Raw genomic sequence first — 17,242 nt, 5'->3', positions numbered from 1 at the left:
GCTGTTCTGTATGCTGTGAATGTGTGTTGCTCTGATTGGTTGATAAATAAAGCTGTTTGGCCAATGGTGAGGCAGAATAAGGTTAGGCGGGACATTCCAACTAGAGAGAGAGGAAGGAGAAAGACAGAACATAGAAGATCCTGCTAGCCGCCACCAGGAGAAGCAAGATGTAAAGTACCAGTAAGCCACAAGCCACGTGGCAGAGTATAGATTTATAGAAACGGGTTAATTTAAGATGTAAGAGCTAGCTAGTGAGAAGCCTGAGCCATTAGGCCATATAGTTTGAAAATAATATAAGTCTCTGTGTGTTTATTTGGGTCTGAGCAGCTGCGGACCGGGCGGGACACAGGAAAACTTCCAACTACAGGAGAAGCTTAGTGCTCCCCAGAGTGAGGAGTCCTAAGATGTGCTCTTCCATAAAGCTCCAAGCATCAGTGTTAGAAAATCAGCTGTCATCAGGGACATGCAGGGAAAACGACCTGCCTTGAACATCAGAGCTCTGTGGAGGACAGACAACAAGCCTCCTGGTCCCCACACAAGGCCTTCACCCATAATTCACTCACACTAAACGGGCTGGGAACTTATCCCCAGGCTCTTGTATTCCCTGTTAACTCACAGAAGCAAAACCAAATGACTGCTACAGAAAGCCACTTCCTTCCAGGGGCTTCCAGACATTCCTAAAAGCATGAGTTCAGTCAAGGAAATCAGACATCAAAATCAGGGCCAGTGAGATGGCCAGTGGGTAAAGGAGTTTGCCAGCCAGCCTGCTTGCCTAACTCAATCTCCAGGACTTTCATGGTGGAGAGAACCAACCACCATGGAATTCAGACAGAAATAATCAGAAAAAAAAAAAAAAAGAATGACAGTGGTGGGGGAGAGTCACTCATGTTTAGAAACAACAACGACGACAAATTCTAAATAACTCCTGAGTCAGAAATCATAAAAAGAAAGTGATAAAAAAAATCAAAACTTTATGAACAATAACGAATCCACGCACAGTGAAAACTCAGAACTACAGCGGCTTAAATCCGAAATGTAAGAATAACATTAATGAACCCAACCCCCAGCTTAATTTAAAGAGACCATAGACACAACACAACCAAAACCCTCAATTATGATCACAAGTTCTTCCTCACACACAACAAGCTCTTTCCGTAAAACACAGAGGGACATTTTAGGAATCACAGTGTCCAGATGCTCAACTCTGCCGCTGCAGCTTAAAGGCAACCACTGACATTACATAAAAAAGCATGGGCTGTTACAATAGCTTATGCTCAAAAACAGGAGGCAGGCTAGCCTGGGCCCACTGACCCTCGTCTGTGCAGTTCTCAGAGAAAAACTGTTGAATTTTTGGGCAAGGGTAATGGGTGAGGGAGAGACCATATACACTAGGTTAGGGAATAACTATACATAACTTAATGCCAGTGTTTGAAGACAAACTGAATCTTTGTCTTGAAAAATATAAACATACCAAGTGATTCAAGAAGAAATAGACTACCTTAATAGTCCTACAATTTATCTCTTAAAGCCATCCAAAGAAAACCCAACACCTCTTTTCAAGAGTCAGGGGGTGATGCACGGAGTGAAGAAGCATCATCACTACGCACAGCGTGTTCTTGTTTGTGAGGGCCCCAGATCCAGCGTTTCTTCTCTCAAAACTGAAGCTGCTGGAATTTTCGGGAACATCTCAGCTCCGGCTTCTCACTGTGCTGGCAGGTGACTGAGGTTGGCGTCACTGTTTCGTGGGTCTGGGGCTTTATCTCCTTAGCAGCCTCGTCCCCACAGTTCTGGTAGAACTTCAATTTACCTGCTTCTCCACTTGGCAGCTCTGGAGTCCTCTGACCAGCTGACAAACCCTTGACGTGCTTACACTTCTGCACTCTGAGTCCCAAATGCTCTGCTACCTCGCCATTTCCAATTGTCAGTTAATTTCTCATCATCCATCAATTCGAGATCCAAAGCATGCCGCCTGCCTTCTTCACGGTCTCTTATTTCCTACTGTACTTCTGGATAGAAGAAACCTTCTGCCTGCTGAAATTCCTCGTACCATGCCTGGGGTTGTGCCTTATCCTTCAGTACTTGCCCCAAACCAAGAATGTGAGTGGTTCTATGTTTTATCATCTCCTGGCACTACGTGTGTGTGGTGTATGTGCACACCAGTGACCTATTCTTTGACTTTAAAAGTATAGAACAATGTTTTCTATTGTATAATTCTTTACTGTATAGGATACAAGGCTTTGGGAAACAAATACAAAAATGTTTACAAAAAAAAATTCTACAGACTTGTTGGAGTTGACTTTTCCCCTTGGTGTTGGAGATGCTGGTTTTAACCGCTACTAACTACAGACAATACTTGGCTTTCAAAGATTTAAACAAAAGCATCAAAGGTTTTTTTTTATAAAGAAAACTCCCAGAACGGTTAGGCGGAGCCAAGGAAGTCACATATTTCCTAATTTGGAAACTAAAGATAAATTGGTAAAATTTTCATCTCAGATACTTATAAATATTAAAAAGTCTTTCTCTGATTTATATAGCTAATATTTTCATAATGCCTGAAAGGTCACAGCTGTATTTCTACCTTTTATTCTCTTGTAATTTCAGACTCCCGGTGTTCTCCGGGGTCTGAGGGTCTGAGAGCTGAAGAGACGTGAATTTGTTAACGTCTACCCCATCCACGTTTATTGACGGAGTCACACACTTGAGCCCCAAGTAACAAGAGTTGTCCAAGGTGAAGCTCAGAAGCAAGACAGCTTTCCCAAAGCTCTGCCCTCACCTCGCAGCACCCAGGACGGCCTCATGGCTTACACACCATCTATATCCTGCAGCAAGGCCTGGCATAAAAATAATTCTTTTGAACTGTTTAATTTAAGGAAGGATGCTTTTCATAGTGAAATTGATTAGGGCCATTACTATTTGTCTTGTAAAAATTACTTTTACAGCCCGGCGGTGGTGACGCACACCTTTAATCCCAGCACTCATGAGGCAGAGCCAGGTGGATCTCTGTGAGTTCCAGGCCAGCCTGGTGTACAGAGTGAGATCCAGGAAAGGCACCAAAACTACACTGAGAAACCCTGTCTCGAACAAACCAACAACAACCACAAAAATTATTTTTATTTTGATAAAAATATGGGTTTTCTATCCAACTTTGAGTTTCATCCATAAAACTTTAATATAAATGATTGGTTAAAGCGCCAAACCAACACATTTTATCCTTTTTCTACTAGCTACGGCTCTCTAGCTGGATACCTTTATCCATTTACAGGTGACAGAGCAGCACTGAGAGCGTCGGAACCCTCGGCTGCATGGGTCCCTGTGAAGCGGGACACACGCTGACACCCAACAACTGTGGATACTAATTCCAAAAGAGACCAGGCCCTGAGGGTCGGCCATTCTTGCTAACCAATTCCACAATCACGAACATCAGCCTTCACATCCAACACCATTTATTTGAAAAGATCAGATGGTGTAATTGCTGCAAACAAGGTTGACATACAAAAATCAACCAGTGGTAGCTATTAAAAGGGTGGCGAGGAAGAAAAACTCTCATATCCTTCTACCTCTACCTGTACCTTTAGCAGAGGAAAAATTAAGTATACGTAATATAGACATTCAACATACATAGAATCTGACCAACTAAGAAATGTACAAAATATATGTGAAGAAAAGAATTACAGAATTAATTACTGAGGAATGTAAAAGATCTAAATAGGGAACACCATATCCGGTACTCACACAGAGGTCCCATTACTATAAACATGCCAACTATTAACAAGCTAACCTACACGGTACAACATTTCTAATCAAAATAACACATTTTTTTTGAAACTTGACAAATGTATGTAGGATTTTATTTGGAAGGAAAAATGTGTAAGATTACCAACACCTTAAAAACAAAACCTCGAAAAGCTGTAACACAAGAGTACTACGGAAGCACTTGTTCCTCTTCCATGGGGCGGACTGCAGCATGAGGTTACTCGGATGATACAGCTTTGCCACTGAGGGGCACAAAACTCGGCTCAGGCAAACAGGATCAGTGAAATGCAAAGGAAGAGTGGTCACGGGTACAGTGTTATAAAGGGTTTATGTCCAGAAAATGTAAGGAGCTCTCACCAATCATGGTTTGTTCTTTGTTTGTTTGTTTGTTTTTGGGTTTGTTTGGTTTTGTTTTTTGAGACAGGGTCCACTATACAGCCCTGGCTGTCCTGGAACTCGCTCTGTAGCCCAGGCTGGCCTCAAACTCACAGAGATCCGCCTGCCTCTGCCTCCTGAGTGCTGGGATTAAAGGCGTGCGTCACTCTGCCCAGAACCAATCAGTTCTTAAAAAGACAGCTGCAGTACTAGAATAGTTTTATGGACCTACAACTGATCAGGTGTTATAGGGAAAAAAACTCATCATCCTCACTAGGAAGGCAAAGCTGAGCAGTAAGTTTTCATCCGTTAACACCGGCAAAGATTAAAATGTAAGATACATTACTAGCAAGTTGTGGGTAAACAGACACTTGCATAGCAATGATGGAAGCCTCGTGTTTTCAGCTTTTTAGAATGCTATTTAGCAGCAATTAGCAATAGATTGAAAGATCACATTTGCATACTCCCTGACCCCACAATTTATGATGTTGGATCCACTCCACATACAAGACTGTAACTGTGTGACTGGGGCTGGAGATGGCTCAATGGTTAGGGATGCACACTGTTCTTGCAGAGGACCCTAGTTCAATCCCCAGCACCCATGTCAGGTGGCTCACAGCTGCCTATAACTCCAGCTCCAGGAGATCTGACCCCTGTGCCCTCTGTGGGCACTAACATACATACCTACCCAATAGACCCACAGATGTAATTAAAAATAATTAATATTCTTAAGTGTGTGTGTCAGAATGTTCACATACCGGTATATGTAAACATTTTAAACTGGCAACAACCTAAATGGTGTTGTGAGGCGGAGAGCTGAGGGGAATGATGACCCATACGGCAGCCCACAGATGAACAGGGCAGCTCCCTGTGGACACCTGGTGTTTCACCACCAACAGAGGATTCTGGGAAACAGTTTGTGAGACATGACCTCACATTTGTACATGTAAAGATAAGTCTTTGGAAGTTTACAAGTCAGGAATTTACATCCTTTTATATTGGAATACCTTCACAGAGAATATATGTTTCTTTTCATAGTAAAGGATAAGACTAGGGGAAAGAACATGATATTGAATGAAATACTATAGTCAACCTAAAACTTTTTCTGAGAGTTTATTCCTTTCTTCTAAAGGGCATGTGGTTATTTTAAAAAAAATCTCACCAACAGAAGTCTTTTTCACTTCTGAAGTGCATGGTTTTCTAAGCACTCACTGGATACGTTACTCTAAGGAAGAGACATCAGCCGGCATGGGGCAGACCAGGGTACAACACTACAACCAAGTGTTCTGGAGCTCCCCTGACAGAAGGGGCCCCGGAAGGAAAGGCAATGGACAGGCCATTCTGCTTGCAAGGAAAGACCACAGCAAAGACAAGCTTACATGGGCACTGAGTTTTCAAGATAGACATAGCCAGATAACAAGAGACAGCAAGCAAGTGCAGATATACACACGTACACAACACAACATATGTGCGTATATATATATGCACATGTGCATGCTTATGCAGAACGCTTCTGGATAAAGTGCTGTGAAGATAAAACAATGAGACCTTTGTATGCTGGCATCCAACCAAAACAAGATTCAAAGCTATAACCTCGCTGCCAACATTCACCTAACGTAACTGTTTTCTACACTAGCTGGAAGGCGCTTTACGTTCTGGTCATGCTTATTGTCTGGTTGTTGTTTTGTTTTGCTTTGTTTTCTTACAAAGATTTACAAAAAAAAAAAAAGATTTGAAAATGAAAGTCCACTTTTAAAATCCTATTTTATTTCTTAACTAAAAAAACAAAACACCTTGCCAATGCAAAGTTTAGGCTTCACTGCTTAAATTCTGACAGTTTTCAAAAAACTACCTTACACTGTAGTTTTAAACCTCAAATGTGTTTGAGTTCAACACAAGACAGCCCTGGGGCAACAAACAGCCTCTGCTCCTAACAGAGCTGTCATACTTCGGTATTTTCAGGGCTCCTCCTCCCCAGCAAACCATGAGCAAATTCCCTGCAGGGAACAGCAACGAGTACACACACACACACACACACACACACACACACACACACACACAGATATACATACACAGAGATACACACACACAGACACACACACACACACACAGATATACATACACAGAGATACACACACACAGACACACACACACACACAGATACACACACAGAGAGATATACACACACACACAGATATACACACAGATACAGACACACACACACAGACACACACACACAAATACACACACACACACACAGACACACACACAGAGAAATACACACACACCCCCCCTCCTTACCTCATGCAATGTGAGGTGTTTACCGTCCTTTCTCTTGGAGTCAAACCGGCCATAGATGGCGCTGTACTTCCGAATCTCCTCCTCTTTGTGTGGATCGTCGTCACTCATCTCGAAGATGTGACCGATCATTTTGGCCAACTTCTTATTGTTCTTGAGCAGCTCCTTCACCTCGTTCAAGTCACTCTTGGGCAGCGTGGAGGCCATCCGCTCCACACACTCAGCCACAGAGAGCGCGGCGGCCGCATCCAGGGCCTCGCTGCTTTCCTTCGGGGAGGCCGGGGAGCCCAGGTCCGCTGGGGACAGGCTGTGCTCACTCTCCGTGGCGTGGTGTCCTTGCCAGAGCCTGGACTCACTGACGCTCTGCAGCGCTAACCCTCCCACCTCTGACTTGCTCTGACCCAAGCTCTGCACGCACGTGGTGGCGGCACACTTGGGGATTTTTAAATGCGGTTCCCTCGGGCCGCTATTCCTCTCGTAACTATTGCAGGATATCCCCAGCCACGTTGGGGATCCCTCTGGTAATTTATAGATGGGTATGCTGCTGACGGGAAGGGAAGTCAGTGGCTGGTTGAAGAGGCCAGGGTTCGTCACCCAGTCTCTCAAGGCCTTCTGCAGCCTTCTAACGTGAAGGGGCTTGCTCGCCATGCCCACGAGTGCCATGATTTCCAAAAATTCCTCTTCTCCAGCTTCACAAAGTTGCTGGACATCATCGCCACCTTGTTGGATAAAGGCATCGAAGTAAGAGAGCAGGTTGGCTTTCTGCAATATTCTGTACAGCTGTAGCTCCCCCAGGGTCCTGGGTAAGGCTGTGGCCATCACTGTGGACGGGCTTAACCTACAAAAGGAAGAGAGAAAAGACTCACCACACTTGCTTCCAGCTGTGAACGGGTTGAGACAGACACGACACCTCTGCAGAGCAGTGGACAGTTAAGGGCACTCTCTCCCGACACACCTACTTTATCCAACTCTGTACTCCCAAGCCAGCTGCTAAACTGACCTCTGTGCTCAAAGGAAAACAGCCATGAAACACGGACCAGGAACTCAGACCAACACTCACAGGGTTTATCCCACATTTTCAGCTTTCCATTTTTTTTTTCCGTTCATCATGAAGATGAACGAAAATTAGCAGGAAATAAGAAGCCATTACAGTACCATTCAGAACTCTTTTTTTGTGTCTCACAACATGATAGATGCTATCGTATTATGTCTAATCTTCACGTAAACCCCCTGAGACATTCTATCCATCTCAGTCTATAATCTAGCCAGTGAAAGAGACAGATTTCAATATAAATTGAAGGTAAGAGAATAGGTAGCATATTTAGAGATGGGTGGGGTGAGGGAAGGAGCTGTGAAATGTGTGATCACTCAGACACACGGGATATGAAAGAAGACAGAGTTATCATTTATCAACACTTTCCATGAAGGAGCGATAGCAAGAACTTCTATGAGGCAAAGCAGCCTTTGTGAGCAAGGCACCCACGGATTGAAAGGGGGCAATCACAGAAGGCTGACACCCTCACACCATGGGGGGAAATGGAAGACCATCTCTACTGTAGAGGGCAGCTGACTAGAGGCAACAGAACCAGAGATATGAGGAGCACACTGGAAAACAAAGAGTCACCATGCCCCGGACCTGCTTTCAAAAGCCAACTATAGAAATTAGAATCTCAGCCACTCCAATGCAGAAGGAATCTCTTTATTACTCTAAGAACTACCTTCTCAGCCTGGGACCTCTGAAATCCACATTTTGATCAACTACCAACCTTCTTCAACTCCATGGCTCTCTATTTACATGGACTAGTATAGACATGGCCTCATAAACTTCCAAAACATTAAAAAAAAATTAAGAACTGTTCAGTGGCTTCTGCTAACACCTAGAAAGGAAAAACATCTAGTGTGCTTCTGAAAAACACTCCCTCAGTCCCTCAGCTCCAGTGTGCGAGACTCTGGATTTGGCAAGCTTACAAGATTCTCAGTCTATACATCTAGGCAACAAAAACTACATGTTCTGGGACTGCCTCAGGACTTCGGGCCTACCATCATAGTCATACCATCTCTGTCCTCCCAGTAAAATATTCTGTTTTTTAAATCACCACAGTGAGGACCCATCTAGGGAGGGTCTACCATCTAACTGGACACTAATCCCCAAAACACACCCTTGAGAGACAGACCAAGTTTAATTGTGCATTAAAGTATGCTGTCGCAAACAGAAGGGCTTCTGGAGTATGTCTGCAGGAGAAGCGAAGAAACTCACTTTCGCATCATTTACCTCATGCAGCTGCGCTACATGCCTTCACACGAGCACAGAAAAAAAAGATCCACACACATAAAAACATGCATATGCAGTCTTCTCCATCTGAGGACTGTAGCTTTACACAGTCTACTGAGTGCTACACTAACTCACCATAGTTGTTTCCTAGAATACAGGATATAGGAAGCAGCTGACGGTAACATTTAGATTAACAGAATTTTTCAGTCATTTTATAATAATGAGGGGGAAAAAACGAGTATTTATTGGACAAATATAAAAATACAGAAGAATCTTAGGACCCAAAAGACTCAACTTAGATTGTAGTCTTCTGAGGCAATGGTTTTACAAAATAGCAGTTTCCAAGTCTTATCCTTCCTCCTGTGCTTGACCCAACCTCCTAGCTCTGGAGAGAAAGTCCTTGCGGACTGGGGGAAAGCAATAACAATGTAAAGAATGATGGGAACAAATGCACATTTCCAAAGCGGAAATAACAGATGAAAGACACATACTGCTCAGAACCCCAGGAGGCTTTCTAAAGACCTACACCCACAGGGGGGAGTGGAGGTTTCTCCCTAAGCTTTCCTGCTGGAAGATTGCGTCAGTCTCCTTCAAAGCCCGCTGAGATCATTTAAACACCCACCACTTTATACATTCACTTGCTTCAATTTAAAACTCCTATGAGATTTTCTGTTTCCACAAAATCCGTAACCATTCATGCTTCCACATGAAGGTCAAATGGGCTGAAAGCAAACTCCGCCTGTGTCTCTCTGAGCTGGGTACCAAGGGGTCCCAACACACCAATACATACGAGTAGCTGATACAATAAAGCCACTCAGCTGAAAGCTACTGTACCTGGCTGTTCCTCGACACCATGGAGCACCAAGTCAAGCCTGGCCTTTTCCTAAAATCTGTGGTTTACAGAAACCAATTGGTTCATTCTTGCTGTTTCCAAAAGGTTACCCAGGCCCTACTGCCCTGCAAAGCACACAATCCCTACACCTTGGTCAGCCAGAAGAACCACAGCATTCGAAAGAGGAATTTAAAAACAGAGGAAAAAATCAGGATTAGTTCTAGACTGCTTACTGCACTAAAAGCTAACCTCACATGATGTTCCTAACCCTCACACGATGTTCCTCACAGTAGCATGGGTCACCTGCCTCTTTCAGGCTATGCTAAGTGAAACAAACAGCTGTCTGGTCACAGCTCTTCTCTTACTTTGCTAGGGGAACAGCATTTTCCAGGCCTGGGGCTAAAGATCCAGGGTAAGTCAGAGAGGGGGCTTTCATGGTCAATAAGCCCACTGCGTCAGGACCCCCTGGGCTATCCAAAATCTCAGGGGACTGCTGAGTTTCCACCAGGGCTTCTGGGCCATCTCCTTGCCATCTGCCATGTGCTGAGACGCTGTCACTTGACTCTGGTAATGGCACACTGATTTCCTTTACCATCTCCTCCCGCTATATTCTAAGTTAGGTCACTCTTTGAAGATGTTGGTGTGGAGGGGAATTTACTATGATGGACGGACTAGTCTCGGGTGGCCCTCTGCCTCAGCCTCCTTAGTTAGTGCTGAGATTTCAGCACAGGTGTGGGACACCCTGAACGTCTCTGAGAGTTCTAAACTTCATCTCTTTTCTAGTCTGCCGCGTTATTCCTTGATGCCTTCTCCTGTACCCAAGGGTCAACTGTTACTGTGGGGAGTCACCAAATTTGTGTCTGCGGCTTTGGCCAGGCTTTCCTCAACCTGATCTACTTGCCACTCCTTTCTGAGAAATTGTTAGAGACACTAGTGTACAGATATATAAGACTATACAAACCGAACATTTACTGACAATAAATCATAAGGAAGCCTTCTTAAAAAACAATTCTTCAGTAAACATGCAATTTTGCATTTATTAAAGATGAAAGCAAATTTACATGCTAAGGAGGTGGATGTGCTTGTCTTTACATAAAGAATGAAACCTTGTTTGAGTGTGTGAAATGCAGGACATCTGCACTATTTTTCAGAGCTGATCAATATTTTTATTTTAAAATCATCCCTGCTGAGGATGATGCTTCACATTAATATATACAACAAAATGGCAGCAGCATGTTTGGGGCCACTTCAGAAATTATTAGAAATTCAGTTCCAATCTTAAAGAAAAAATTATTTAATAAATTTGTGTGCTTATAAAGCTTGTCAGCAACTCAAAACAACCATTTTTAAACTCAAACATCCTAACATAATCAGTCCACAATCATGCTAATTAGATACTAGCTCACTACAGAATGATGGCAGAAAAATAGTCTTTGCTTTCTGCAACCAAACTCTTAGTTTCTGTAAATGCAGACAATGTTATATGTACAGTGAAAACAATGAAATTCATAACTTATAATCGTCTTGAATGTGAGTCCACAGGTTTCTAGTTGCATTTGTGGGTCTGTGGAGTGACGGTTACTCGGTGTAAAGTGTGTTTTGTGTTCAGAACTAAGGCCCCAGTAAAGAAGCAGGAGGCGATACAGGCCGCCCCGCCAGAAACACCTCAGTTTCATTACACCTTTAATTCTAAATCTTTTGTTTATTTATTTGATTCTTGTGGAGTTCAGAAACCACTTCCTATTGCCAAAAGCCTTCACCGCTCCACACACTGAACTGCAGGACTCCATGTGGGGTTATGTCCCCTACTTTAAGAACCTGTGGGGTAACTCAGGGCAGAGTATGGAGCCACTACAAAGAGATCTCAAAGTAAAAATGAAGCTTTTTGTTACAAATGAAAATAAAAGAACACTTTTCTGATTTCATAGGATACAAACTGATTTAAAGTGTAACTAAATTTGTTACTTTGAGAGCGTTCTGTGTATTCTCAATGAACAATGCTAAAAGTAAAATAACCCTGAGTATTTGCAGGATTTTATTTTTGAAATGATTCTCATACCTGAAATACTTGAGAATAATGAGCCTGAATAGTTGCTCTGGACTATAATTTGGCATCACCCAAGGACTGCCAAACCTTGTTTGGTGTGCCCCCAAACCAGGGTCTGGTCTCCTCTTCTCCCTGTCTTCGGGACTCCCAGATCTGGTCTTTGCAATCCCTTCAGTCTTTCATTGCACTAGTTTTCCTGTTTCTCTGATGAATAAAAACATTTCATCTTTGTTTTCTCCGATTCTTTTTTCAAATCTGCAGGTACTTAGGCCATATCATCAGCATCAGCCTTCTCTTTCTTTCCCAAAGCATCCAGTTCCGGTTCTCACTGCCCCTTGGCCCCACTTCAATCAGGCACGGTGTCTCTCTCTTCTCTGTAAGTTCCCCCACTGCTTAACACAGACTATCTCATCTACTCATGCAGGGACCCCATTAAAGTTAAAACCTTCCTTTTTGAAAAAAGGAAAAGGGGAAGTGCTGTGGGATGTTCTGTATGCTGTGAATATATGTTGCTCTGATTGGTTGATAGTTAAAACGCTGATTGGCCAGTAGCCAGGCAGGAAGTATAGTATAGGCGGGATAAGCAGACAAGGAGGATTCTGGGAATAGAAAGGCTGAGTCGGGAGTTGCCAGACAGACACAGAGGAAGCAAGATGTGAAGGCAGAACTGAGAAAAGGTACCAAGCCACATGGCTAAACACAGATAAGAATTATGGGTTAATTTAAGTGTAAGAGCTAGTCAATAGTTAGCCTGAGCTAATGACCGAGCAGTTTTAATTAATATAAGCCTCTGTGTGTTTATTTGGGTCTGAGCAGCTGTGGACTGTGTGGGACACAGGAAAACTTTCAGCTACAGACCTCCCACCCAAACCTGCCTTTCAAACCTTCTCTCGAGGCCCTGTCTTGGGCGTTCCACCATGGCCTTTCCCATAAAACTTCTCACACACAGTCTGCCTATAGATTTTCTCTTGACTTTCAGAATGTCGACAGTCATGGCTTCCTTCCTTTCTGTCCAACACCCTCCCCGGTTACTTCTTACTTATTCTGATATGTGAAGCTCTGAGCCAGCTGAGGATGCTGAGGAAAGGCTCCTTCATGAAGACCCAGTTCAGCAGAAGAACGTGTTATTAGGTACTGTAATAAATATGATGCAATGCACTACACAAAAGGAAATAATAAAAGAAAGACTGAAAACAAGGGACTGCTTGGTTACAGGCACCCTAACGGTAGGAATCAGCTCTCATTAATCTTTGCCTTACCTTAATCTTAGGAAAGTGTTCTATGTGGAAGACTCTTTCTATAAAGACAGTGAAGCCCAATGTTTGAGTCAGACTCTGGCTAGCAGCCTCCTTTCATATTTCAAAAGGGATCCTCTCAGTCACCTCCTGTCCCAGTAAACTTCCAACCCTGCAGCAGCACATTCTTCTACATCCCGCTCCTCCAGGATCCTCTCTCACTCATCCTCAACACTTCACTTTTACAGAGGGCTAGGCTGCAGACTCTCATACCAGGCTACTTACCCAAGGGGTCATAGGATGAATGCCAAGTAAGGAACCACATATGGTCAGAACTGTAATCAACACTGTATATGAAGTCAGCCTCCGAAGTCAGCATTTTTTTTTAAGAATTTAGTTCGATCATGAGAGATCCTGGGTCATTTTTGCCTATGTGCCTAAAAATCCAATTCAGTGTGTTTCAAATCAACAGCAAGCATCTCATAAATCTTCATTACCCTTTACCAGATTCGTGTCTATTTGTAAATATTTTCCCTCAATGCTATAAGAATGATTGCCATATACACATTTAGCACCTGCGAATATATATTCTATATACTTTCAGGAAGTCTATGGCAGTCCAGAAGACTCTTCAAGGATTATCGAGGAACCAAGAGAAAATCTTGGTAAGGCCTGACTTATTCATGCACATAGTCTGAATTTTCACTTCAAGGTTTTGGAGTTACTAACAACCTCTTAGAAAACATTATGTAAAACCTTAATGAAGACCTCATGAGTCATGTCACTTACAGATAAAGGGAAATTAATTCCACTTGACTGATTATCTCTTAACATCTAAGTGCGTTCTGGTCTGCCGCCCCTGACAAGTAAAATTTTAAATGTGAAGAGGGCATTGGCCTTAAAGTCTCTGAAGTACCAGCAAATTTCAAAGTGTAGCTTGGAAGCAGACAGGCTTGGGAGAAGGCAGCAGTCACCACAGCAAACGATGGGACTCGGCCTAGAAAAGGAGGGGCCTGTAGGAGATGGCGTTTTTTTCTCATTTCCAATACTAGAATCCAGAACTGACATGTGGTTCAGCTGTGGTTCATGAAGACTGCAGAGTTCTTCTGGATACTCATGAGTTCCAGTGTGTTTCAAATTCCAAAGGATGCCCCTAGACACACTCACCAGGAAGCACAGGGCGATGTGCATCTTGTTTGGACTTTGCTGATGCTGGAGGCTTAAGAGCCGGCCAGAAGCATGCTATGCACACACTCTACCATGAGCTACACTCTCAAGCCCATAGTGATAAATCTTAAGACAATTTCAGGTCTTATTGCTCACATAGTTATGAATTATAACCTTGGGTTCTAACGAATTCACGCTAATTTGAGAAAATTAAAGTGCTCTTCCCTATGGGTTCTTCCCTCAATTCTGAATAAGACTGGGAGCAGTTTTTTGAGAGACTCTTTTTAATTCAGTCCAAATAATCAAAGGGTAAGTTAAAACACATTTATTAGAATTATAAAAAGATAAATCAGACTTACTTGGCTTTAAACAACTACACATTAATATCAACAGATAAACACTAGCATCTCTTAGGATGGATAGGAATTCTTTAGCCAATAGGAAAGGCATCTGACAGACAATTAAGAGCATCTAGGTAGACTGCAGGAAATGTATACATATATAAAAGCTGATGGTCTTCAGAAGTTCCTCTGTGAGAAGTAGTAACATACCATGTAAATTAATATACAGCCCCTAAATACAGTGTGTTGAAAAATGACATATTATTTGAAAACTTAATGATATGTTTTAGCTGTGAAAATTCTCAAGATGAGGATTAATGCTTTTTTCCCCCAGCATCAACTTCTGAAATTTCCCTCCTGTTCCATTATTAAGATGAGAGAGTATATTCTACTACTGTATGAGTTATTGAACATGTCAGATCAGAAAGGAAATTCGCACTTACTGTAACAACATTATTCTTCTTTCTACCACTCAAGGAATCAAAAGAAGCTGGTGAGACAAGAGTGAGACCCAAGCAAAGCACCCTAGCAATCTTACGTTATACTCAAGTGGCTGTTTTTTATTCTGTAATATATTTGATAAAATCCACAATGAAATATGCACACACAAGGGAGTTGCACATTAGCATGATCTTAAACTGTTCATGAAATGGTCACTTTCATGAAAGTAACTAAATATATAATGGCCCTGTGGTATCCAGAACACAGCTTCACATTATTTCATCAAAAACAGGTTTATTACAATGAAAGTTAAGGCCTAACTCCAGGGCAGATTCTCAGTCACCAAACACAAAAATCTAACACATTTGTTTCCATCCAACCATTTTATACTCTAAAATTTGTCCATGAAATAAATTCTTCAAAGGTCTGCCTCACTTCACAATTTCTTCTTTCAAAGCATCCATGGCACAAATTTTAATAAACCATTATGTCCTTAAAGTTGAAGTAAAAGAAAATATGAAACGCTTTAGCTGATTGTCTAAATAACAAAGAAGAAACACGGCTAGGCTTTCCATAGGGCAGTGGATGCCACTAACCAGCAACACGAAAGGAAAACTTCTAGTTTACTTAGGATTACGCAACTACATTCATTTACTTATTTGGTGTAATTTATTAGACATAATAACTCACTAAAATTCCCTGGATCAGCTGTATCAACCTTAAGAACTTGCCATCTGAAATACATTCACATCCAAGGCACAGAATGGAATAAAAACATCCAGTGCCTCAGTGTTTTTCTTCTCAGTTGTTACTGGTACAGTCCCACCTAACAGGGGACAGCGTCAGGAGATAAAAAGTATGCTCAGTAGCGGAAGGGCAGGTTAAGCAAAGATGCTCACATCAAAAAAGTAAAAACAAACAAGCAAAAAATTCTCCCTAACGTTCCCTGAAATTATTTTCTTTCAAGATGTAACGTTCCAATATCTAAACTGGAAACCGGGATGAAGAAAACCAACCTTGATGCCCATCCACAAATTCTCCACAGCATCCTTATTAATTGGCTTACGCTAAGTGAAAGAACAGAATTAAATGTCTGGAATGATACAAGGTGGAGGAAGAATCCTTCCATCCAAGTCACTTGGACTGGCTCCTAAGCAGGGCATGAGGCAGCTCTTTCAACCTCAGGCAGATAGCCTCCACCCAAAACATCCTATGTACATCCTCCCTCCAACAGCTCTTCTTAAACCGGAACATGAATTATAAATATCGTAACATGTACTCTACAAAGAAAGAAATTTCAAAAAGCGGCTATTTAAAAAGGGTAATTCGCTCCGTGTACAAAACAGCGAGGCATCTCGAATGTGACTAATCTATTTCATATCCGGCTCCTCTGCAATCTAATATTACCTATTAAAAAACTGCCAAAATATTTTTAACCGAGATCCCAGAATCTCCCTCAAGAGATTCTGATCTTTGCACTCCGTAAAGTTGGCAGGCACGTCACTGGCAAACCCATCAGCTGTGACAAGTTACTCCAAACCAGCTCTTTCGGATCAAACTGTAAATTAACAGGCACTCCAAAATTTCCCAAGCCTCCCTGAGCCAGGGCATGGTTCCTCCCGGTCGGTTGCTGCAAAACTTGGTCTGCACCACCTACAAACGCACATTCCAGCTCCTACTCCGGGAGCCTCTCTGCAGATATCCGGTTGGACCGCACTTGGGTGTTTCGTCCCCCTAAGGTCGCACACCTGCATCCAAAGCTCCTATGTCCTACACGTGTCTGCACACTTCCCCACTCAAGAGAGGCTCGGCGGCGAGCCTCGCTTCCCTGCACCTGGGTGCCAAGTTTCTTGAGCGAGCCACTTCCAAAGCAAAAACTCTCCTTCCGCTTTGCAAACACAACTACAGTAGGAAGGGGCGGATAACAGGAAGAAAAACGGAGACGGAGCGGGGCACTTTTAGGAAGTGCCCCCCCCCCCGATCGCCGCGGCGGCGCTGGCTCCCCACGCGGTCCGGCGAGCGCCACCCCGACCCCCCGACCCCCCGACCCCCAGCCGGGGAGGACGCGCCCGCGCCCCTCCGCTCCAGCCCCCGAGGCCCGCCCGGTACCTCCGCGGCCCGCGGCTGCGGCGCGCTCGGCGACGACGGCGGCGGCGGCGGCTCAGCCCGGCTCCTGCGGCGGCTGCAGCGGCCGGGACGCCCCCGCGCCCATCGAGGGGGGCAGGGACGCGGTGGGCGCGCGCTCCGTCCCCCGCCCGCCCCGACGGCGCTCGCTCGCTCGCTGGCTCGCTCGGTGGCTCGGCCGCGCGGGCGGAGGCTCGCGGGCGGAGGCGGGCGGGCGGCGGCGGCGGCGGCCCCGGGGCGCCCTCCCTCGGCCTCTCCCGCCGCCCCTCCCTCCCTCCCTCCCTCCCCCGCCACCTCCGCCCCCGCCGCCGCCGCCGCCGCCCCCGCCCCCGCGCGGCGCGCGCTGTCACATCGGGA

At 44.0% G+C, this 17,242-nt stretch overlaps 1 protein-coding gene across 2 annotated transcripts in view; it reads right to left on the bottom strand.

Moving 5' to 3' along the window:
* Nab1 (NGFI-A binding protein 1) overlaps nt 1-16,987 on the bottom strand; it is a 44,562-nt gene extending 27,575 nt beyond the window's left edge. For both annotated transcript variants that reach the window (XM_052749423.1, XM_052749424.1), the window contains exons 1-2: nt 16,871-16,987; nt 6,430-7,264 (exon numbers count right to left, since the gene is read on the bottom strand). In XM_052749423.1, coding sequence (XP_052605383.1) covers nt 6,430-7,245 — 816 coding nt within the window. In that variant the 5' untranslated portion in view covers nt 7,246-7,264; nt 16,871-16,987. The remainder of the gene's footprint in view (nt 1-6,429; nt 7,265-16,870) is intronic.
* Nucleotides 16,988-17,242: the final 255 nt, after the last annotated feature.

This window comes from Peromyscus californicus, unplaced genomic scaffold (genome assembly GCF_007827085.1).
Source record: "Peromyscus californicus insignis strain IS unplaced genomic scaffold, ASM782708v3 Scaffold_21__1_contigs__length_65335640, whole genome shotgun sequence".
Classification (NCBI taxonomy): domain Eukaryota; kingdom Metazoa; phylum Chordata; class Mammalia; order Rodentia; family Cricetidae; genus Peromyscus; species Peromyscus californicus.
This window is presented reverse-complemented; position numbering and strand designations above follow the sequence as displayed.